Genomic DNA, 23,606 nt, shown 5'->3' on the forward strand with positions numbered 1-23,606 from the left:
CTGCTGCTTATTTAAGGCAACATGTGGTACTGCGCCAGATGTTCATGGTGTGTTTATAAATGCACGTGTTTCTGTCCTTGGCCAAGAAAACAGTCCTGACGTAGGATAGCCAAAAATGTTTTGGCTTGTGCAACTCCCAGTATCTTCTCCTTTCATGATTCATTTAAAGTCTTAAAATGAGGTTACTGTACCGCTTTTTTCTTTCAGTCAATATGAATGGTCAAATAATAATAATTGATCCTGCTGGTGAGATGAGAAGGTTTAGGAATAAAGAATCTACTGGATATTCTTTGTGCTTAGCTATTAAATCACCTTCTTCCTCAGTAATGTGAGCCCCTCCCCTACCCAAAGTCATCGTTGTTCATACATATTTTTCTCTTGGCTGTTACAGAAACACATCTACTACCAACACATTTCTGGACCCAGGGGACAAAACTAGACTAAGTGAACATAAATATCCAATGTGGCTCGAGAGAAAAGAGCAAAGAGGCCTAAGAGAGCAGTGGCTCTCATTCTTAGAGTCTTCAAGTCAAAGTATGGGAGAAGGAACACTGGCAGATGATTCAGATCTGTGTTCTGCTCCCAGCTCCACTTCTCATGTCTGGAATAGGTCTAATGTCACTGCTTTTCCTGCCCATGAAAACTCTTAAAGTCTCTAAAGCACTCCTTACCTCAGAGGTAGAAATTCAGTGTCTGCAGTGAAGCTGGTATGTTTTGAAGCATACTGGGGAGGTCAGTCTTCTTCCCCTCACACAAGCCCCCAAGCCAGGTACAGTAAATGGAAATCCCACCATAGAGATAACAGAGGTAGAAGGGTCCAACTCCCTCATACAGATGAGGCAACTTGAGGCCGCAAGAAGTGAAGTACAGTGATGTCCTGTAGGTAGAGAATTGGAAGCAGACCTAAGATCTAAGACTGCTGATTCCCAGTCTGGTAGTAATTTTCTGTATCACACTCACTTCTTGCCTCATTATGAAGGCATCTTAATGTTTTTAAAAGAATATTCCCCTTAGATAAAATGCAAATATCAGGAAATAAATCATTAAGAATTTTTTTCATTTTTAAGTTCGCAGTTGGTGATGGAGAGATGCACTTTTGTACTTGACATAAGCTTGAGTTCAAATCTTGAGTGAAAAGATAATTTTTTCTTTTTGTAATTAATTTTGACTTGGGGGGGTAGTTGATTTACACAGATCACAAATTCAAATATTTTTGAAATACAGTTTAGTTAAACATGAATAATAGTCTTCCTATTATGAGCTAAATATTTTAGTCTAAGACCAAATTGTGCTCATGCAGAACCTGTACATAGACAAAGAAGCAGTTGTTCGAACAGAACCAGGGAATACTGCATGGTTTAAAATGGGAAAAGGTGGATGTCAGGGTTGTATCATTTCACCATACTTATTCAGTCTGTATGCTGAGCAAATGATCCAAGAAGCTATATAAAGAAGAACACGGCATTAGGATAGGAGGAAGACTGATTAACAACCTGTGATATGCAGATGATACAACCTTGCTTGCTGAAAGTGAAGAGGACTTGAGGCACTTAATGATGAAGATCAAAGACTTCAGCCTTCAGTATGGATTACACCTCAACATAAAGAAAACAAAAATTCTCACAACTGAACCAGTATCCAACATCATGATCAGCAGAGAAAAGATTGACGTTGTCAAGGATTTCATTTTACTTGGATCCACAATCAACACCCATGGAAGCAGCAGTCAGGAAATCAAATGAGACATTGCATTGGGTAAATCTGCTGCAGAAGACCTCTTTAGAGTGTTAAAAAGCAAAGATGTTCCTTTGAGGACTAAGGTACACCTGACCCAAGCCATAGTACTTTCAGTCACCTCATATGAATACAAAAGCTTGACATTGCTTAAGGAAGACCAAGGAAGAGTTGATGCCTTTGAACTATGGTATCGACAAAGAATATTGAGTATACCGTGGACAGCCAGAAGAATGAACAGTTCTGTCTAGGAAGAAGTATAGCCAGAATGCTCCTTAGAAGCGAGGATGGTGGGACTCCGTATCACATATTTTGGACATGTTATCAGGAGGGCTTAGTCCCTGGAGAAGGACATCATGCTTGGTAAAGTAAGGGGTCAGTGAAAAAGAGGAAGATCCTCAAGAAGATGGATTGACACAGTGGCTGCAACAATGGGTTCAAACATAGCAACAATTGTGAGGATGGCACAGGACTGGACAACGTTACGTCCTGTAGTACGTAGGGTTGCAATGAGTCAGAACCGATTCAGCAGCACCTAACAACAACAACAATCACATGCAACTTTCAAAACAACCCTGGGTAGTACTATTCACATTTTATAGATAGGTAAACTGAGGCATAAACTTGTCTGAGGTACATACAACTTGATCCAAGTCTTATACCCCTTAAGTGGCAGAGGCAGGATTTACACTCAGGCAGTCTAGCTCTGAAGTGTACACTTGTCCGTTATACTAGATTCACGATTTTCTTCATAGCTTCCAACAATCAGTGTCAAAGAGTTATTTAAGACCATGTCTTTTTGGTGTCAAGGAAAAGAAAGCCTGGCTTTGAGCAAGGCCAGTTGAAGGGTGGACACTGAACATCTGAAATGAGTCATTTGAGTTCAGTGCCAAAATGCCTTAAATTTCAGAATTTCTTCCATGATTTCTGCCTCTAAAGGAGTTTGACATTTATTTTGTAGCCAATGTTTTTTAAAAGCTTATTTTCTTAATAGAAGAGATTCATCAGTGTGATATCAAAGATAAACCATTTATGGAATGAAGGTTTTCTTCAAGTAACTACATCAAAGCCAAAATATTCTTATAAGTAGGGATAGAAAGCACTTGTAGTTTGCAGAATCACAAAGCTACATTTCATGTTTCAACGTGCCTCTTAGTGTGTGTATTAAATGTGGGTGGTTGTGGTTTTTCCCAGTTTTGTCCCTTATATGAAGTCTGATACATCCAGGGTGGGGCAGTCTCATAAGGGAATCAAACTTTTATATGGGGGTCTTTCACTCTAAGCATTCCTAGCTCCAGCAATGAAAAGAACATAAGTGGTTATCAGTTTCTGAAGACTTTGCCAAGGATCTTGGGAATTTGCTATTCTGTGGACAATTGTCCAGCTCTGTCTTCTTTATCCAGTTTGATCCACTTTATAGGCAGTCAGAACAAAAAGGGGATAGATTGTGTGTGTGTATATGTTAAAGATAAAAACTATGTAACTACCCAGCCTAAGAAATAGATATTACCAGTACCCTTGAAGCATCCATATGCCCTTTCTCTGTAACTACCTCCCCCCCACCACCACTACCACTGTCCTTCTGGTAATTATTCTCTTGCTTTACCATATACTTTTGCCTTGTATGTGTATCCCTTAATAATATATATTAGTTTTGTCTGTTTTCGATTTTTATATAAATGGGTAGACTGTAGGCAAAAAACAATAAAATAAACTTCATTATTTTTATTTATCGGTTGTGCCTGGGAAAAGGTAGACCATTCTTAAAACTTGACTTTCTTTGAAATAGGCCAGGTCGTCAGCTGTTTGGTGCCTGACCAAGCCATCAGAAACAGCTCATTCCTGATGCTCCCTTCATTATTTCCCTGACACCTAGGGAAATGTGCCGTAGCCTGGCATGGAATTAGTTACTCAGTGAATAGTATTGAATGAATGGTTGAGTTATAATAGCAAAGTAAATGAACTTCAGTTATCAGGACAACTTCCCCGTAGTTAATTTTGATATCTCTTTGCAACTCAACTGAATGTGAAAACCCTAACTGGGAAAGGTGTATTCCAACGTAAATTCTGAATAAGCATAAAGATTAGTAATTGAAGTGTTTGCGTCTCCACGCATCCATCCTCCACTGTGTTTCTGTGACGGTTTGTACACCCCTGTCTCACAGCACTTGTGTTATTTTATTGTTATTTGTGTATGGGTATGTTGGGCCCCTCTCCTCACTAGTGAGCTTCAGAGGGCATTCCTATGCTTGTGACTGGCGCATGGTAGATGCGCGGAAAACTTTGGCAGGATAAATGGTGCGTTCTTGGGAAAGAGCGTATTCACCTGTGGTTCAGAGTAATTGGAGTGACTTTGGGATTGAGGCAGTGATCTAGGGGTGAAATGGGAGCTCTCCTGTAGGGTGCTGACAGGGTCATCGCGCAGCTGACTAGAAGCATGTCATTTTCCTTGCCTCTGTCACAGAACACACTTGACGTTGATGTCCTTATGCTGGCACTTTCTGAGTTAGTACTAAAAAATATATAAGACAAGGGAGATGAGGCAAACATTCAAATAACATAAAAAGACCTCATTTTCCTTTGCTTAAGTGTTAATGGGGAGGTGGTAGCGCAGTGGTTAAAAGATTGTCTACTAACCAGAAGGTTGGCAGTTAGAATCTACCAGCTGTTCCTTGGAAAGCCTGCAGGGTGGTTCTGCTCTGTCCTATAGGGCCACTATAAGTCGGAATTGACTTGATGGCAATGGGTTGGTTGTTGATTGGTTGTTAATAGTAGTTGAGGTTTGATCCGAGAGACTTCTATTCCAGTGATGGATTTTACCTGAGTAATCTCCACCTTCGTTTGGTAAAACAAATATTTTTGTCTCCAGTGTCAAGAGACTTAAGGGAGCCTGGTTGGTTTTCTATAACTGCAGAGTAGCGTTTTCAAGAATAAACTATTCAGTGGTTGGAGGTGAATTAGCTGTCAGATTCAGTGTCCACCAAAACGCTTTAATTTCTGTGTGACCGGTAATCTATTCCTACATCATAATATATTTATGTGGAAGTTTATTGGCAATGTAAGTGCCTGTGTAACTTAATTGTGATAACTGCTGACTATTTTTCTATTGGGCACTGTGTAAAATTCCATAAAATTTTGCTTTGGAAAAGTTTTTGTGTGGTTAGCACCAAATCCTAGTATTTAGGCTCTAAGCTCTGGGGTAGGTAGGCCTCATATCAGGCCAACATTACCCATTACTTGGCATAGGGCCTGGCACATAGTAGGTGCTCAATAAATAGCAGCTGAATGAATATTTAGTGGATTCAGAGAGTATTTAAGCCATAAAACCAATCACACTCCATATTCTCCAGTTACCTTATTAGTGAATAGTGCACCTTTTTTTTTTTCTCCTAATTCATGACAATGATCCGTCTTTCACATTTTGGATATTTATGGATTTATTTGTATTTGGAAGTCATTCAGTCTCTGGAATGTTTAAGCTGGCTTTCCTGAATAATTAGGGTGGCTGTAGAGTTATTTTTATGCTACCTAAATATCTGGGTGTGTTTTGTTATGATTTTTGTAAAGAAATGTCATCCACTTGATTGGCTCTTCTAGTTACGTAGAAAGAGGAATTTTCTTTTCAACCAATTTTAAGGTAATTTACAATGTGGGTCCAACACCCTCCCCCTTGAGCAGCTGACAGTGTTTTGGCATATTCACTGCCCTGAATACAGTGATCTATTTCAGACTGTTAATGTAAATGCAGGCAACTTTAATGTAGGAGAATTAAGGCCAATAAAAGTATATTTTCCATAGTCTAGAGGCATGAATTTTGGAGAGATGATGCGTTTAGTAGGTAGTCTTAAATTCTGTATTATCTTAAATTTTTAATTTGGTATTATCTTAAATATACAAATTAATAAAAAAAAAGTGGTGCCATCGAGTCAATAGGTAGTCTTAAATTCTGAAAATTTATATATTATCTGATTTGGTTAGAAATTGAAATTGTATATTTCCCAAGGTTACCAAGTTTGTATTATCTATTTCAGCTTATAGTTAGTAGTTATTGAATGGAATAGGTTGTTAAGATGCGTGGTCACAAAATTTATATTGTTGTAAAATATGTGAAATATTGATTTACTTTTAATATACTTACCATTGATGATACCATTTTTGTATATCTTTACATTTTCACATGTAGTTTTGTTATATGTATGATTTTGTAATCTGACGCTTAAACTTTCTTTTTGGAAAAAGTTTTTTTCTATGTGGCCTTAATCATTGGTGTTCTGTTTAACCTCATAAACACAAGATGGATTTATATTTTGGTTGTTGTGAAGATTAAAAAATGCAAAGCTGTTGGCCTATTTTAGGCACCCTAAGTTTATTAATGCATATGAAAGCCAGACAATGAATAAGGAAGACGGGAGAAGAATTGACGCCTTTGAACTGTGGTGTTGGCGAAGAATATTGAATATACCATGGACTGCGAAAAGAACGAACAAATCTGTCTTAGAAGAAGTACAACTAGAGTGCTCCTTAGAGGCAAGGATGGGGAGACTGTGTCTTACATACTTTGGACATGTTGTCAGGAGGGATGAGTCCCTGGAGAAGGACATCATGCTTGGCAGAGTACAGGGTCAGCAGAAGAGAGGAAGACCCTCAACGAGGTGAACTGACACAGTGGCTGCAACGATGAGCTCAAGCATAACAACAATTGTAAGGATGGCTTAGGACCGGGCAGCGTGTTTCATTCTGTTGTGCCTAGGGTCGCTATGAGTTGGAACCAACTCGATGACACCTAGCAACAGCAACAACAACAAGTTTATTAAGTTTATTTTTAAAACCTTCCTGTGTGCTTTATGAATTACCTCTTTTTTGTGTGTGTGTATGGGGCCCTGGTGGCGCAGAGCAGTTAAGCATTTGGTTGCTAACTGAAAGGTTGGCAGTTCAAACCCACCAGCCGCTTCGTGGGAGAAAGATGTGGCAGTCTGCTTCCGTAAAGATTACAGCCTTGGAAACCCTATGGGGCAGTTCTACTCTGTCCTATAGGGTTGCTATGAGTTGGAACCGACTTGACAGCAACGGGTTTCAGGAGCCCTGGTGGCGCTGTGGTTAAGAGCTAACCAAAAGGTCAGCAGCTCGAATGCACCAGCCACTCCTTTGAAACCCTGTGGGGCAGTTCTGTTCCTTCCTGTAGGGTTGCTGTGAGTCAGAACTGACTCGACAGCACCTAACAACAACATGTGCACTAAGGATACAAATGGTGTCTAAGACTGTCCACAGCCTTTCCTAGGAATATTACTAGAGAAACTGGAGAAGGTGTGCGTTGTATGCCATTCTGGCACTAGTATTTGAAAATGATACTGCTTTCTTTTCCAAGTAAACTGACAAGGGCAAATGAAGGTCTGTTTTTGTGGAATGGACCTCTATCTTCTGACAAAATATTTTATTTCAGTTTGTTGTTGTAATGAGGTCTTCATTCAGATACAGATACATCTTAAATTCATTTCTCTCAGGTTTGTTGATCTTCCTGGTTTTCATGATGAGAATTGAAAGACGTGGTGGAAGTTTGATCTTGTATCAGGTTAGAGGACGTGTTGCCGTCCCTGCTCCAGAAAGGAGCCAAGGCTGCCAAAAATAACAAACGTATGTTGAGCTTACTTCTTTCTCTTAATTAGTAAATTGGAGTAAGATGGTTCTGGAAGTCTTCTGCAGAATTATTTTAATCTTGGAAATGCACAGTGTATGTTGTATTAACTCAAGGTGCTATACCAAGGGGCAGATGAAGGTCTTCACTTGTTGCTGTTGCTTTAGCTCAGGCCTTCATCTCTTGCTTTGATTATCATCACAGCCTCCTTTGCTTCTACTCCCTCTCCTTCCCCACTCTGCATTTCGCGTTCTGGGAGCAGAGCTGGCTTCACAGAGTGCAGCCTGTGTAGTTAGTCCATAAGGCCCAGCGCTTAGAACGGGCTAGTGCTCGGTTTAAAGGTTTAATATTGATGCCTTGAAATACTTAATAATTTCTGAATAAGGAAACTCACATTTTCATTTTATACTGGGTTCACAAATTATGTAGCTGGTCCCATCTTTGGGGGTGGCATTTTTAAAACTACTTACTTAAAAAAAAAAAATCCTCCAAAGTCCAGACTTCTTACTCAGTTTGTCTAGCCCCACTTCTCATGGTGTTCCTTCCTTCAGGTATCCTACTCAGCTTGAAGTCCCCCCAGATATGCCCATGCCTTAGTGACATCTGCTAATGGTGTTTTCTTCTCCTGATTTTCCTGGCCCGAGCTCTTCATCTCTATTCATGTTTTGCTTGTCTCATATTTCCTCCACAAAAATTGATGTCTGGCAAGGTAGGTCTGTATTTGATCCTGGCGTAACAGTTCTTTGGTAACTGTGCAAGAAGGTTAGATTTTTTTGTCAGGGTAAAAAGAAATTCTCTATCAGGGTATTCATTCATGAACAAATTTTTGTGGCGCATCTAATATATGACAGACTATTCTAACACTGAGGTTATGACAGAACTGCACTCAGTTTGTTCTAGATGGGGGAGCAGAAAATGAATTGACAAAAACACATCAATACATAATATGTAAGATTTGGCATCTAGAAAAAATGCAAAATAGAGTAAAAGACTAGAGGGTTTTGGGTAAGTCTGTCTCTATGCTACCTTTATATAGGGCAGAAGACCTATTTAAAGTGACGATCAGAGATCTGAGTGAGGTGAAACCATGACCCCTGCAAAATTCTGGAGGAAAAGAGTGTTCCTAGCAGAGGAAACAAATGCAAAGGCCCTGAAGTGAATCTTCGGGAAACCACAGCAAGGCTAGTGTGGCTGGAATTGAGCAGGCAAAGAAGGGAGAAGTAGATGAGGTTAGAGAACTAGATAGCTAGGCCTTCATGATAAAAACTGGTTTTATTCTGAATAGGATGGGAAACTTAGAGGAAAGCCATCTGGCTTGCATTTAAAAAGAATCACTTTTGCTATTGTATGCAAAAGGGGTGTTTTGGAAGCCTGGTATTAAAAGTGTGTCAAAGAGAGGAGGTAGGTATTCAGCCATCTCAAATGGCACTGAGAAGTGAAGTAAGCTAAGAATTGAGAATTGACTGTTCAGGCAGTGTGTTTATTTTTTGGTTGCCTGATGTGCAAAAGACCCCCAAAGCTGTCTTGATTTTGTAGCGGGACAAGAAATGGTATGAGCAAAGGGCTCACTTCGTGGTCTTAGCTGTGAGATCCTTTATCCAGCCATCGATTCTTTGGCCAGTTGTCTCCTCTTTACTGCGTAAAGATTTGTAAATTAAGCTTTAGTGTGTAACTCACTGATTCCTTCCTTTCTGATGACCCAGCCACATGTTAACTACCACACGAGTCCAGTGCCATCATTGTGCCTTACTCTTCGAACAATGAAACATCAGGCTCTGCAGCCGTCCTCACAATTTTCTCTTGTTTGCTAACAGCAGTTACTGTTGCACTGTTATGTTCTGTTCGGTTGTCTCTTGGATATTAGAGACGTTGTGGAAGTAGAATTTTAAGAACTTCATGTTCAAGTGGATATAAAGAATGAGAAGTCAAGAAAATTAAGACACTGGTGTTTCATCTTAGGTGACATCTGAGGAGAGTGATCTATTGACTGAGGCAAGAAACATTTGGGCAGAAACAGAGTGGGAGGGTAAAGTGTCATTTTAGACGTGATGAATTTGTCAGTGAGAGATACATACTGAACCATCTAGCAGAAATTCTGAGCCCTGGTGGTACAACAGTTAGTGCTTGGCTGCTAACTGGAAGTTTGGAGGTTCGAACCTATCTAGCAGCTCTGTGGGAGAAAAACCTAGTGATCTGCTCCCGTAAAGATTACAGGGCAACTCTGCTCTGTCAAATGGGGTTGCTATGAGTCAAAAATCATCTCTGCGCCACCCAACAACAACAACAGAAGCAGGTTCGTTACATTACTGAATCCAAATGCATCCAAATACTATAAAGCCCCCCCACTTGAAGTGAACACAAATGTGGTTGTGCGCCATTGAATCAATTCCGACTCATAGTGACTCTATAGGGCAGGGCAGACCTGCTCCATAGGGTTTCCCAGGCTGTAATCTTTATGGGAGCAGATCGTCAGGTCTTTTCTCCCATGGCTTCCAACCTCTGACCTTTTGGTTAGCAGCCAAGCGCTTAACCATTGTGCCACCAGGGCTTCTTCCATAAAAGTTGTTGTGGAGTCAGTTCCAACTCAAAACGACCTATGTACAACAGAATGAAGCACTGCCCAGTCCTGTAACATCCTCACAATCGTTGCTATGCTTGAGCCCATTGTTAATGTACCCTAATCCCCAGACCCGTTTTCAAAAGTCCTTATATAGTAGCCCTTCCCAGGCAGTCTTTCAGTCTTCGAATGTTTTCGAGGCAACTTTTCCCATCTCTTTATAATTTAATTCCCGCTACTAGCCCTGATTCTAAGTCCTGGGGATAGAAGGGGATAAAACCTTTTCCATGTGTCAAGTATCAAGTTATAGGTCAGTTGCTATCATGCCCTTCTCTGGGGCTTTTATTTTCGGACTGAAACATTTCTTACTCTCTCACAGTTGCCAAATGGGATGCCTGGAGCTAGTTCACATTTCAGTCTCTTGTTATGGATTGAACTGTGTCCCCCGAAAACTATCTTAAAGTACTAGCCCCTGCACTGGTGAATGTGACCTTGTTTGGGGAAATAGGGCCTTTCTTTGCAGATGCTATTAGTTAACGAAGACACACTGAAGTAGGGTTGGCCACACACAGGGGGATGGCAGCATGTGAGAGTCTGCCTACCAGTCAAGGAACCGCAAGAAATACCCAGGGCTGCCAGAAGCTGAAAGAGACAGGGAAGGATCTTCCCCTAGAAACAACAGAGAGAGGATAGCCCTGCCAGTGCTCTGAGTTCAGACTTCTAGCTTCTAGAATTGTGAGAAAATAAATTTCTGATTTTTAAGGTCACTCATTTTGGGGCACAGTAAAACCTGTGAGAGCTGGAACTTGTATAAGGCAGAAACCTATCAGAGAAGGAAAACTCAAATATCTTCCACTAAAATGAGCACTAGAAAAATGGTAAGACTGTACCCTGTCAAAGGCAGAAAACTTGGGAGACGCAGAAAAACAAGGCAGTCCCGTCGAGTTCTGGCTGTCACAGGTTTCACTGTGTTTTTTTATGGCAGCCCTAGGAAACTAAGCCCTTTGCCTTGGAAGATGTATGTTTGTTGTTTTTCTCTACCTTAAAGCTTGGAGGGTGGGACTGAGAACAGAGCTCTAGGTCTGGCCTGACATTGCAGAGAATGATAGCACCAAACTTGTCCGTTACTCCAACCATACTTTCTGACAATGATTTTTCAGACATAAGCCATCAGACTTAACCTTTTAAATCATTTGAGCATACTTGGAATATTTTTGTCAAGGTTTATTTTATAGCCTCTGTTTCTTCTAACTTTGATCCTTTTTTGTTGCGGCTTAGGGTATTGAGCTGGTTGACTACAGACAGATGTCCACAGGGACTTAGTTGGACATACAGTCCTTCAGGCTCATGGTTTGTAATCCCCCTTCTACCATGATATGGTTCGTAGGTGACTTTGGTGGCTTAGAGCCATCCTGAAATCATTGTTTGGAAAGAAATGCTCAGATGTACAGTGTGATACAGTGAAAGAAACCCATTCATATGCATTGTTTATGAAAAGGTTAGTATCTGGTGGGTGGTTTTATTTTACTTTATTTCTTTCATATTAGACAAAGAAATACTATTATTAGAGTCTTTCTGGTTCCAAAGGAAATGGGAAGAATTGCCCATTATCTAGGCAGTGTGGTAGGTATTGTTAGTTAAGAGCATAGAGTTTGAAATCAGATCTGAATTAGTTTCTGATCTAACATTTACTGGCTGCATGGCTTTGGAAAAGCTAGTGTTTTTGAGTTGCAGTTTTCTCACCTTTGAAATATGTGCACTACTCAAGAGAACGGAAAACATATGTCCACACAAAAAGATGTATTTGAACATTCATGGTAGAATTATTCCTAGAAGACAGAAAAGTGAAAACAGCCCAAATATCCATCATTGATGAAAGGATGAGCAATTGTGGTATATCCATACAGTGGAATATTGTTCTGCAATAAAAAGGATATACTGATACATGCTACAACATGGTTGGGCCTTGAAAATATTATACTAAGAAGCCAGACATAGAAGGCCTTGCTGGATGGATTCTGACCGCCAACCTTTAGGTTAGTAGTTGGGTGCAAACCATTTGCAGTGCCCAGGGACCTATAAAAGGCCACACATTGTCTGATTCCATTTATACGAAATATCCAGAATAGGTAAATCTATGGAGACAGAAAGTAGTTTAGTGGTAGCCAGGGGCTGCAGGGGGAGGCCAATGGGAAGTTACTGCTCATGGGTACTGGGGTTCCTTCTGGGCTGATTAAAATATTCTGAAATTAGGTAGTGGTGATGTTTGCACAACATTGTGAATATACTAAAAACCACTGCGTTGTACACTTTAAAAAGTGAATTTTATTGGATGTTAATTATGTCTCAATAAAACTCTCTTAAAAAATATGACTGTTACCTCCTATCTTAAGGTGAGGATCTTCAGGGTATAAAAATTAAATGGAATAATACACATAAAATGCTTAAGGCACAGTAGCTGAGACATAGTATGTACTCAGTTAATGATGGTTGGGTGGTTTTATTTCTTTTTTTTATTTCTTGTTATTATCATTTATTTCTTATTGTGATCATTGCTCTTAATGAAAGTAATGCTACTTAAGTATCAGCAAGCTGGAACTTTCATTCTCTGCCACGCCTCTAGAATATTACCTGGTACGTAGTATGTAATCAATTAATATTTGTTGAATGAATGTGGTTCATTTCCATTCACGAATGTGGCTGTCCTTTGTGTTCTGCTTCCTGTGGCATGTTACTGAACCAGCATCAGTTGGGCCTGTGTTTTGAGCTACTTTGCCAATGAATTGACACAGATATAGAAATCTGTTTATATGGAGCTCTTCATGGAGCCCTGGTGGGGCAGTGCTTAAAGAGCTTGGCTGCTAACCAAAAGGTTGGCTGTTTGAATCGACCAGCCACTCCTTGGAAATCCTATGGGGCAGTTCTCCTGTGTACTCTAGGGTCGCTATGAGTTGGAATCGACCTGACGGCAACAGGTTTGGATTTTGGTTTGGAACTTTTCACAGCCCATATTTCAGTGCTGAAACTGGGGTTAGAGGTGTAGACTCAGTTTGGGAGAAGCTAAGACTCTACCTAAATTCAAGGCAAAAAGATTCCTGAGCTTTTTTCCAGTAACATTTCTGCTTTGATTTTATAGGGGGGCAGTGGTGGTTCAGTGGTAGAATTCTCACCTTCAATTCAGGAGACCTGGATTCAGCTCCCAGCCAATGCACCTCATGTGTCTCCACCTCCATCTGTTAGTGGAGGCTTGTGTGTTGTTATGATACTGAACAGGTTTCAGCAGGGCGTCCAGATTAAGACAGCCTTAGGAAGACAGGCCTGTCGGTCTACTTCTGAAAATTGGCTGATGAAAGCCTATGGATCACAACAGTCTGAACCACAACCTGACCAGCAACATTTTGTTCTGTTGTGCATTGGGTCGCCATGAGTCAGGGCCAACTGGATGGCAGCTGACAATATGTTTTTATAAGACTTTAGTCGGCTTACTGAGAATGTGGTTTTTAATGTTGATTATTAGTTCCCAGCAGAGCAGAAGACTTCATCTGTGTTAAAAAAAACATTCATTTCCTACAAATATGCAGAGTTAAAATGATAATTTGCTTTGCTTAAACCCATCTCACAACTTTTATATATTAGAAATTGTTATTTTAAATTAAAATAGAAGTTTTTTTCTCTGAAAAAGTTTTTTCCTTTTTTTAAACTCATGGCATCCCACTAATAATGCTGAGCTGCTTTTAAAACTGTCAGCAAGGTGCCGTAAGAGGAATAAACCTATTGGTTGCATTATGCAGTGTTTTTTCTGTGAGGATCGGTGGAATTTTTTTCCTTTGGTCTTCCTAAGTAATTTGTTGTGTTTTTCAGCTGTCTTAATCTTCCAGACACCATGAATCATGTAGTTGGTCATGTTTCCTTATTACCATAAACTGTTGAGAGTCTTAGTGCCAAATTTATGGCTCACCTCTAGGAAGTATCCAGGACTTCTTTCCCAGGCGTTTGTGTACTACCCTTCCCCTTGACTCCAACTTTTAATTTTTTTTCTTATTTTCTCTTTGTCTGATTTACATTATCTTTTATTTGTATTTTTTGGCGGTGTATATCTTCAGGAACTACCTTTTAAAATACTTTGGGAGACAAATGGGTTAAATAAATAACAGTGCCACCATTGCTGAAACTAGTATTTTTAAGAATTACTCTAAAGACATCTACCTGTAACTTTTCTCCAAACCAACAAGGAAGAATGGGAAAGAAGGCAAAACTGTCAGAAAAAAAAAAAAAAAAATTGTAAGCACTTTTTTGTTTTGGGGAACCTTTTTTTGAGTTCTCTTTTTTCTGTCTTTTTAATAGAAGTTGGTGCTATGGCAAAGCAGTACATAGGGAGAGGTCTTTTGGTTCCAGATCGTGTGATCACACGCCTGATGATGTCGGAGCTGGAGAATAGGCGCAGCCAGCACTGGCTACTAGATGGTGAGTTGGCCCTGTGGGTAAGCCGGACTTCTGTGAGTAGAGGGTTATGGTCTCCTTTACATACTCCATTAATCTCTCACAGAAAAACTTGTTCAGTCCTCGGAAAATGGCTTTTTTCTAAACTTTCCGTCGTATTTTTAGGCATGTTCCAGTTTGGTAACATGGTAGACACCTACTCTGGGGCAGCGTTTGCTTCCTGTGCTTCCAGGCTGCCTTCGCCAGAGCCACTGAATTGAAGCATGAAGCATGGCAACTCGTGGTTTCAATTTGCGTGGTCTTCACCGAATTCTTGTTCCGATTTCTCTGGTGTCTTTTGTTTCCATGACTAAGTATCATTTAAGTATAACTCATCTTAAATCAGAGTTCTTCTAGTCACAATAGGCCACACAAATTAAAACTATGAGTTACCATCCTTCACCTGTCAGATTAACAAAGATAAAAAAAAGTCTGAAAATCTTTTACTGAAAAAAAAAAAAAAAAAGGTGTAGGAAATAAGTATTTTCGTGAGTGTAAAATAGGCAACTTTTGGAGACCAGTTTAGCAATACCTGTACATTTTTATTCAGCAATTCCGTGCTGCCTAAAGATGCATCTCCAAGGAAGTTTATTTCAGCATTATTTGTAAACAGCAAGAAACTAGTAATAACCTAGGTCTCCATAAGGACTCTTTAAAGTTTGGTACATTCATTAAGCAAGTAATATGCATGTACGAAAAAGAGTGAGGAATCACTTGATATTAACACAGCTCCAGGATACATTGCCAAGTGAGAAAAAAAAAATCTAGTTGCAGTATACCCATAAAACCCAGTGCCGTCGAGTCAGTTCCGACTCCTAGCAACCCTATAGGATAGAGTAGAACCATAGAGTTTCCAAGGAGCGCCTGGCGGATTTGAACATAGTGTGTATTGTATACTATTACTTGTGGAAAACTACATACACTTACTGGAGCCCTGGTGGTGCAGTTGTTAAGAGTTTGGCAGCTAACCAAAAGGTCGGTAGTTCAAATCCACCAGTTGCTTCTTGGAAACCTTATGGGGCAGTTCTATTCTGTCCTGTAGGGTTGCTGTGAGTCAGAATTGACTTCACCGCAACAGGTTTGGGTTTTTTTTTTTTTTTGAATATATATTTATACACCTGCAATAAACTGTCTTTGGAAGGACACAAAAAACTGATAATGGTAGTTGGCTCTGGGTGAGGATTAGGGTTGGGAGATTTTTCTTTCACTGTGTATATCCTTTAATACTGTTTAACATTTAGTATATAATAATACATGAACCTGATTCAAAAAGTCAATTAGTGGTTCCTAAACTTTTTGGGAACCACTAGTTGACAACTGTGATATTTTACCCAGAATGATGCATACAGATGCTCACGCAAAATATCATACAATTCTGGACCCCACAAAGCTGCCATATTGTTTGTCCAGTATAAATCTTTTGATTTATTGAAGGAAAAAATGGACTAGGTGGATTATTTGTCTAATTAAATAGTAGGATTCCTTGGTGCAATGAAAACAGAAACTTGACGAGCTTTCTAGGTACACAAAATGCAGTTAGTGAGATTTATCTATAACAAACTTCTTTCCACTGCAGAGCAGTTTTTCCTTACTTCATACAATGCATTCAGTCCTCTCCCTATTTGGTGCAACTGAGGCTTCAGGAAGGTGTGACTTATTTGGAACCTTTATATTTGTCAGTCACATAGAAGCCGGCGGAATTGTGCTATACTTAAACCACCAGATTACCTAGTGTCTGAATCCATGAGTCTCCAAAATGAATAATATGGTGGAGTATGTAAATAACTGTATCAGTGTTTCTGAGTGTGTAGAGTGGAACATAAAAAATTGCTAGGCAGGAAAGCAAATTTTATGATTGAAAATGTTTAGAAAATGTCAGGTTAAGTATTAGCAATCACTAGCATTTACTGTGTGCCAAACATTATCCTGAACACTTAATACACATTTATTATCTCATTTGGTCTCCATAATGACCATATAATGTGGGCATTATTATTAATCTCCATTTAATAGATGAGAAAACTGAGGCAAACCTGTCTAAGGTTAAGGTTCAGTAACCCGTCTAAGGTTAATAAGTGCCAAGGTTAAGCAATTCCCTTCACTTAAGAACTTTACAGACCCTTTAATATGATAATATGATTTAACTCTTCACAGAGGGAGGTAGAGATAGCATGCGGCATTTTCTGAATTCATTTGACTGTAGAATCCCCCAGCCCATCCTCAACCTCCACAGAGAACCTCCAGGATTTGTTCTGTGAAGTATGCTTTGTAAAATACTGCTCAGCATACATTCTTCACTGTGTGGGTTTTGGAGCCCTGGTGGTGCAATGGTCAGAGAGCTTGGTTGCTGACCAGAAAGTTGGCAGTTTGAATCCACCAGCTGCTCCTTGGAAACCCTATGGGGCAATTCTGCTCTGTCCTATACGGTCGCTATGAGTCGGAATTGACTCACTGCCAATGGATTTGGTTTTTTTGGTGCAGGTGTTAGTTGACTATAAAGTAGATCATATATTTCTAGTGCTTTCCATTTAAAAAATGTGCATTTTTGTCCACATGGGTCTAGAGGGACCTAACAGACTGAGTTGGAAACTTTTGTTAAGATAAAGGCTATAATTTTCTGTGGAAGGCATGGAATTTTTTTTTTTTCCCTGAGTATCAGAAACTCTTAGGTGCTGTTGATAAAATGGTAACACGCTGTCCCTGTCCTTAAGGAAACTGAGCTTATATTCCAGTAAAGGAGTCAATTTTATAAAGAACTGTAAAAAAAGTTACTGACTCTATAAAAGAATCATATATAAATGGAACCCAGAGGACACAAAGGAGAAAGCTATCTATTCTGTTTGGAGGTAGGGAGTTGGAACAACTTTATGAAAAATGGATGAGGCGGAGCCAAGATGGCAGAATAGACACTTCCAGTGAGTCCTCTTTACAACAAAGACCTGAAAAAACAAGTGAAACGAGTATATTTGTGACAAGCTGGGAGCCCTGAGCTTCAAAGGCAAGCTTAGAAAATGAACTGAGGGGCAGGGGGAGGAAGAGACCGTTCAGAAGCGGAGAGGAAATCCTGGACCTGAATCGCGGGGATCCCTCAGATACCATTCCTGGGGCTGCGGCAGAGGGCTGGTACTAGCGTTCGGCCACAGTTTCCTCAGGGAGAAGCAGCCAGCCACACAGCCTACTCACCTGAGAACCTGAGAAGAACGGCGCTCTCAGTAAAAGCTAAGTACTTGCGTGTATTTTACCACGCCCCCCCTCCAACCCCAAACCTGGCTTCAGCGGCTGAATTCCCTGGGCCTGAGATGGGCACTGTTGAGCACCTAGAACCATCCTCCTGGCCTTGGGGAAGGAAAAAAATTACAGTTGGGGGAAAAGATAATTTGCTAGCTCCACTAACCGCGGGAGCTCAGGACAGAAGCAGCTCCTGTCCAGGCATAAACTGTCCACGGATTTTGAGCCCCTTTCCCTTCCGCAGGGACCTTTCTGGGCCTATTTCGGGAGAATAGGCCCTTGTTGGCAAACTCCAACCATTTCAGCTGTGTGGTGGAGAGGTGGGTGTTTGATGTTTGACATTCCTTTGCCTATTAAACAAGGTACTCACCGACCCACATCAGGGACCTAAGGACTGGTAGCTCCACTCAGGTCACCCAGCCACCCGCGACAGGCGTCCAAAGATACCTGGTACCTCCCAGTCTTTACAAGCAAAAACTTTGGGTGCCCATGGTCCCTCTGCAGAACCCACCCACCTGTGTGCTCTAGGGAACAGGGATGCGCTTTCCTCAGAGAAACTCGGGGGTCAGTTCTAAGCCCCCTGCCTTGTTCAGAGTGTGACCTTCTGCTGCAATCAGATACTGGTATATACGCCAATCATTCCTGCCCCTCTAAGACTGTAGGACAGAGCCTGTACCACACACTTGATGATCAGCTACCTGGAAACCTGAGCTGAATTCATACAAGAAAACTGAATGGACTCCTAGATTGATATACCTGAAAACAGCTCTAGCCATCTGGGGACAGGATGTCAGAGCTCCAAAGGCGAAAATAACCGAGCTAGCTCACTCGAGCAACCCATTTAGGCATATCAAAACAAAACAAAGCAAGAAGCTACGACACAGTAAGCAAGCATAAACTAATACAATAACTTATTGATGGCTCAGAGACAACAGTCAATATCAAATCACATAAAGAAACAGACCATGATCACCCCAACAGGCTCTCAAAACAAAGAATCCAGGGATCTTCTAGATGAAAGTGCATTCCTGGAATTACCAGATGCAGAATACAAAAGTTTAATATACAGAACCCTTCAAGACATCAGGAAGGAAATGAGGCAATACGCAGAGCAAGCCAAGGAACACACAGATAAAGCAATTGAAGAAATTAGATTATTCAGGAACATAATGAAAAGTTTAATAAGCTGGAGAAATCTGTAGACAGACAGCAATGAGAAATTCAGAAGATTAATAAAATTACAGAAGTAGAGAACTCAGAGAAGTCAGAGGAGCAGAATTGAGCAAATAGAAGCTAGAATTTCTGAACTCAAAGATAAATCACTTGGCACTAATATATTTGAAGAAAAATCAGATAAAAGAATTTTAAAAAATGAAGAAGCTTTTAAGAATCACGTGGGGCTCTATCAAGAGAAGTAACCTATGAGTGATTGGAGTACCAGAACAGGGAAGGATAACAGAAAATACAGGGAAAATTGTTGAAGATTTGTTGGCAGAAAACTTCCCTGATATCATGAAAGATGAGAAGATACCTATCCAAGATGCTTATTGAACTCCACATAAGGTAGATGTTAAAACAAAGTCACCAAGACATGTTATAATCAAACTTGCCAAAACCAAAGATAAAGAGAGAATTATAAGAGCAGTGAGGGATAAATGAAAAGTCACCTGCAAAAGAGAGCCAATAGGAAGAAGCTTGGACTCCTCGGCAGAAACCATGCAGGCAAGAAGGCAATGGGATGACGTATTTAAAAAATTGAAGGAAAAAAAATGCCAGCCAAGAATAATATATCCAGCAAAACTGTCTCTTAAATATGAAGGTGAAATTAAGACATTTCCAGATAAATACAAGTTTAGGGAATTCATAAAAACCAAACCAAAACTACAAGAAATACTAAAGGGAGTTCTTTGGTTAGAAAATCAATAATATCAGGTATCAACCCAAGACTAGAACACTGAGCAGAGCAACCGGAAGTCAACCCAGACAGGGAAATCAAAAACAACAAAGCAAGATTAAAATTAAAAAAAAAAAAAAAAGGCTCAAAACAGGGCAACAACGATGTCATAACATAATAGAAGACAACATTAAAATAATAAAGAGGGACTAAGAAGTGTAATCACACACCTTCCATGTGGAGAGGAAGATATGGCAATACAAAGAAATAAAAATTGGTTTTAAATTTAGAAAAATAGGAGTAAATAATAACGTAACCACGAAGGAGACAAACTATCCTACTCATCAAAATAAAATACAAGAAAAAAATAGAGACTCAGGAGAAACAAAGTCAACAACAAAAAATATGAGGAAAGAACAACATATAAAGATAATCTACTCAGCACATAAAATTAAGTGGGAAAAAGAAACTGTCCACACACAAAGACATAAAAATGATAGCATTAAATTCATACCTATCCATAATTACCCTGAATGTAAATGCACTAAATGCACCAATAAAGAGAAAGAAAGTGGCAGAATGGATTAAAAAACAAGGTCCGTCTATATGCTGCCTACAAGAGACACACCTTAGACTTAGAGACACAAACAAACTAAAACTCAAAGGATGGAAAAAATATATCAACCAAACAACAATGAAAAAAGAGCAGGAGTGGCAATATTAATTTCTGACAAAATATACTTTAAAGTTAAATCCATCATAAAGGATAAGGAAGGACACTGTATAATGGTTAAAGGGACAATACACCAAGAAGATACAACCATATTAAATATTTATGCGCCCAATGACAGGGCTGCAAGATACATAAAACAAACTATCAGCATTGAAAAGTGAGATAGACAGCTCCACAATAGTAGTAGAAGACTTTAACACACTACTTTTGGTGAAGCATAGGACATCCAGAAAGAAGCTCAGTAAAGACACAGAAGATCTTAATGCCACAATCAACCAACTTGACCTCATAGACATATGCAGAACACTCCACCCAACGGCAACCAAGTATACTTTCTTTTCTAGTGCACATGGAACATTCTCTAGAATAGACCACGTATTAGGTCATAAACTAAGCCTTAGCAGAATCCAAAACATTGAAATATTACAAAGCATCTTCTCTGACCATAAGGCCATAAAAGTGGAAATCAATAACAGGGAAAAGAAATCAAACAGTTGGAAACTGAACAATACTCTACTCAAAAAAGACTGGATTGTAGAAGACATTAAGGATGGAATAAAGAAATTCATAGAATCCAATGAGGATGAAAACACTTCCTGTCAGAACCTTTGGGACACAGCAGAAGTGGTGCTCGGAGGCCAATTTATGTCAATAAATGCACACATAAAAGAAGAAAAAAGGGCCAAAATCAAAGAATTATCCCTGCAACTTGAACAAATAGAAAGAGAGCAACAAAAGAAACCCACAGGCACCAGAAGGAAACAAATAAAAATTAGAGCTGAACTAAATGAAAGAGAAAACAGAAAAATAATTTGAAAGAATTAACAAGACCAAAAGCTGGTTTTTTGAAAAAATCAACAAAATTGATAAACCACTGGCCAAAATGACAAGAGAAAAACAGGGGAGGTAGCAAATAACCTGAATAAGAAATGAGATGGACGATATTACAACAGACCCAACTAAAATTAAACGAATTATATCAGATTACCATGAAAAACTATACTCTAACAAATTTGAAAACCTAGAAGAAATGGATGAATTCCTAGAAACACACTACCTATTTAAACTAACACAAACAGAGGTAGAACAACTAAATAGACCCATAAAAATAGAAGAGATTGAAAAGGTAATCAAAAAACTCCCAACAAAAAAAAAAAGCCCTGGTCTGGATGGCTTCACTGCAGAGTTTGACCAAACTTTCAGAGAAGAGTTAACACCACTACTACTAAAGGTATTTCAGAGCATAGAAAAAGATGGAATGCTACCAAACTCATTCTATGAAGCCACCATATATCCCTGATACCAAAACCAGGTAAAGACACCACAAAAAAAGAGAATTACACACCTATATCCCTCATGAACGTAGATGCAAAAATCCTCGACAAAATTCTAGCCAGTAGAATTCAACAACATACCAAAAAAATAATTGACCATGACCAAGTGGGATTCATACCAGGTATGCAGGGGTGAGTCAACATTAGAAAAACAATTAATGCAATCTACCACATAAATAAAACAAAAGACAAGAATCACATGATTTTATCAATTGATGCAGAAAAGGCATTTGGCAAAGTTCAACACCCATTCATGATAAAAACGCTCAGCAAAATAGGAATAGAAGGAAAGTTCCTCAACATAATAAAGGGCATTTATACAAAGCCAACAGCCAACATCACCCTAAATGGAGAGAGCCTGAAAGCTTTCCCATTGAGATTGGGAACCAGACAAGGATGCCCTTTATCACCGCTCTTACTCAACATTGTGTTGGAGGTCCTAGCCAGAGCAATTAGGCTAGATAAAGAAATAAAAGGCATCCAGATTGGCAAGGGAGAAGTAAAAGTATCTTCGTTTGCAGATGACATGGTCTTATACAGAGAAGACCATAAGGAATCTTTAAGAAAACTACAGAAACTACTAGAAGAGTTCAGCAGAGTATCGGGATACAAAATACACATAAAAAATCAGTTCGGGACTGGACTGGACCAAAAGCAAAGAAGTTTCTGGGATAAACTGAATACTTCAAAGGTCAGCGGAGCAAGGGCGGGGGTTTGGGGACTATGGCTTAAGGGGACTTCTAAGTCAATTGGCAAAATCTATTATGAAAACATTCTGCATCCCACTTTGAAATGTGGCATCTGGGGTCTTAAATGCTAACAAGCGGCCATCTAAGATGCATCAGTTGGTCTCAACCCACCTGGAGCAAAGGAGAATGAAGAACACCAAGGTCACATGATAACTAAGAGCCCAAGAGACAGAAAGGGCCACATGAACCAGAGACTTACATCATCCTGAGACCAGAAGAACTAGATGGTGCCCGGCTACAACCGATGACTGCCCTGGCAGGGAGCACAACAGAGAACCCCGGAGGGAGCAGGAGATCAGTGGGATACAGACCCCAAATTCTCACAAAAAGACCATACTTAATGGTCTGACTGAGACTAGAGGAATCCCGGCGGTCACGGTCCCCAAACCTTCTGTTGGCCCAGGACAGGAACCATTCCCGAAGACAACTCAGCAGACATGAAAGGGACTGGACAGTGGGTAGGAGAGAGATGCTGATGAAGAGTGAGCTAATGATATCAGGTGGACACTTGAGACTGTGTTGGCATCTCCTGTCTGGAGGGGGGATGGGAGGATAGAGTTGGAAGCTGGCAAAATTGTCACGAAAGGAGAGACTGGAAGGGCTGACTCATTAGGGGGAGAGCAAGTGGGAGAACGGAGTAAGGTATATATAAAATTATATGTGACAGTCTGACTTGATTTGTAAACGTTCACTTGAAGCTCAATAAAAGTTAATAAAAAAAAAATCAGTTCAATTCCTCTACACCAACAAAAAGAACATCGAAGAGGAAATCACCAAATCAATGCCATTTACAGTAGCCCCCAAGAAGATAAAATACTTAGGAATAAATCTTACCAGAGATGTAAAAGACTTATACAAAGAAAACTACAGTACACTTCTGCAAGAAACCAAAAGAGACTTACATAAGTGGAAAAACATACCTTGCTCATGGATAGGAAGACTTAACCTTATAAAAATGTCTATTCTACCAAAAGCGATCTATACATTTAATGCAATTCCGATCCAAATCCCTGTGACATCCTTTAATGAGATGGAGAAACAAATCACCAACTTCATATGGAAGGGAAAGAGGCCCCGGATAAATAAGGCATTACTGAAAAAGAAGAACAAAGTGGGAAGCCTTACTTTACCTGATTTTAGAACCTATTATTTTTGAAACCCTGGTAGCATAGTGGTTAAGTGATACAGCTGCTAACCATAAGAGTCAGCAGTTCGAATCCGCCAGGTGCTCCTCGGAAACTGTGGGGCAGTTCTACTCTGTCCTAT

The 23,606-nt window shown here is 39.8% G+C and overlaps 1 protein-coding gene across 6 annotated transcripts in view; it reads left to right on the forward strand.

Moving 5' to 3' along the window:
* The window catches only part of AK4 (adenylate kinase 4), a 113,076-nt gene that overhangs the window by 49,381 nt on the left and 40,089 nt on the right, over positions 1-23,606 (forward strand). For 5 of the 6 annotated variants that reach the window (XM_049879505.1, XM_049879503.1, XM_049879502.1 and 2 more), the window contains one exon: positions 14,268-14,387. The exons of the other annotated variant lie outside the window; for it this stretch is intronic. In XM_049879505.1, the coding sequence (XP_049735462.1) occupies positions 14,268-14,387 (120 nt within the window). The remainder of the gene's footprint in view (positions 1-14,267; positions 14,388-23,606) is intronic. 6 annotated transcript variants of the gene reach the window in all.

This window comes from Elephas maximus, chromosome 3 (assembly GCF_024166365.1).
Source record: "Elephas maximus indicus isolate mEleMax1 chromosome 3, mEleMax1 primary haplotype, whole genome shotgun sequence".
In the NCBI taxonomy this organism is placed as follows: Eukaryota; Metazoa; Chordata; class Mammalia; order Proboscidea; family Elephantidae; genus Elephas; species Elephas maximus.